Raw genomic sequence first — 1375 nt, 5'->3', positions numbered from 1 at the left:
CCCCCCCCCCCCCCCTGCCGCTGTCGGGCCTGGGCGTGCGGGACTAGCACACACTCACCAGCTCGGCCGTCAGGTCTGGCGCCAGCATCGCTCTGAGCACGCACCGCAGCTCGGCAACACGCCAGGAGGCCCAGACACTCACCTCGTTGTACCAGCCGACGATGAGCTCCAAGTTGCCCACGAACTTGCGGAAGGTTTCGTTCTCTGAGAACAGGCTCTCTGCGCTGCTCGGAATCTCTTTTTGCTGCTGGAAATTCAAATACTTGACCTCCCTCAGAACCGCCACCAGCTAAAGGGCAAGGGGAGAGCGGGGAGATGTCAGAGGGTCTCGGGAGGGGTGGGTCACACAGCAACAGAGGCAGAAGTCGGAGTCTGGCCCGGGGGCTTACAGCTTGGGGACAGAGAAGTGGGAGGAGGTGTCTGTCGGCAGGATCCTCCCAGACACAACCTGTCTCACCCCCTTTGCTTGTCCTGAGCCAGAAAATGCTGCCATGGCCGTGAGGAGGGGTGACATCATTATGACTCGCACCTGTCTCTCCGCCCCCTGTCCCCCCACCCAACTCTGCTCCTAGGTTATTTGGAGAAAGCTTTAAGGCTTCCCCTGGGTCCCCTAGATCCTAGGCTATGACCTCTCTGCACAGGCCACGACCCCGATCCACAGCAGGGCACGCTCCGGCAGCCTCTGTCCAGTGAGGTGCTCCAGCCACGTCCCCGGTGACCTCCCAGCAGCTGGTCACCCCTCCTTCCGGGCACAGTCTGCTCTTGGTTTCCAGGACACCGGACTGTCCTGGTCACCATTACCGGTCTCTTTCAGTGATCTCATGATATGCAGGCTGGAGAATCGCAGAGCTCCGGCGGTTCACATTTACTCTCCTTCCAGGGAGGCACAAGCCCCAGTGCTGTGACTTCAAGAACTCTCTCTGCGTGGAGAACATTCACCCCTGTCTCCAAGCTAGACCTCGCTCCTGACCTCGGGGCTCCTGGGTCCACCTGCCCACTCAACGCCTCCCCAGACAACGTGACTGGACAGCACTGACCTTCCCCCATAGCCAGCTCCACCTGCCTCCTCCAGATGCCGCCTCGGAGGATGGTGTTTCCGGCCTTCTGTTCAGGCCGCCCCGGACATGGGGGCCCACTCCCCTCTCCCTCTTGTACCTGTTCCCAACCTGGGTCCTCACTGGAAGCAGGAGGGCAGCTGGGCTCCTGCACACACCCTCCCAACCTGCCCGCTCCCCATCATGCTGCCACTCTGGCCCAAGGGCACCACCTGCCTGGCCATCACCCCCTGCCTGGGCTGCAGCAGAGTTCCCACAGTCGTCTCCCTGCTCCTCCTGGGGTCCTGGCACCCCCCCCACCCCCCTTCCTCTTCACCCGG

At 62.4% G+C, this 1375-nt stretch overlaps 1 protein-coding gene across 1 annotated transcript in view; it reads right to left on the bottom strand.

The window, feature by feature from the left end:
- DNAH17 (dynein axonemal heavy chain 17) overlaps positions 1-1375 on the bottom strand; it is a 125888-nt gene that overhangs the window by 105637 nt on the left and 18876 nt on the right. The window contains 1 exon segment of the mRNA XM_014586747.2: positions 143-289. Within this exon segment, the coding sequence (XP_014442233.1) occupies positions 143-289 (147 nt within the window).

Source organism: Tupaia chinensis, unplaced genomic scaffold (assembly GCF_000334495.1).
Source record: "Tupaia chinensis unplaced genomic scaffold, TupChi_1.0 Scaffold000159_1, whole genome shotgun sequence".
Taxonomy (NCBI): domain Eukaryota; kingdom Metazoa; phylum Chordata; class Mammalia; order Scandentia; family Tupaiidae; genus Tupaia; species Tupaia belangeri.
The sequence above is the reverse complement of the archived record's forward strand: the minus strand, read 5'-3'. Positions and strand labels throughout refer to the sequence as shown.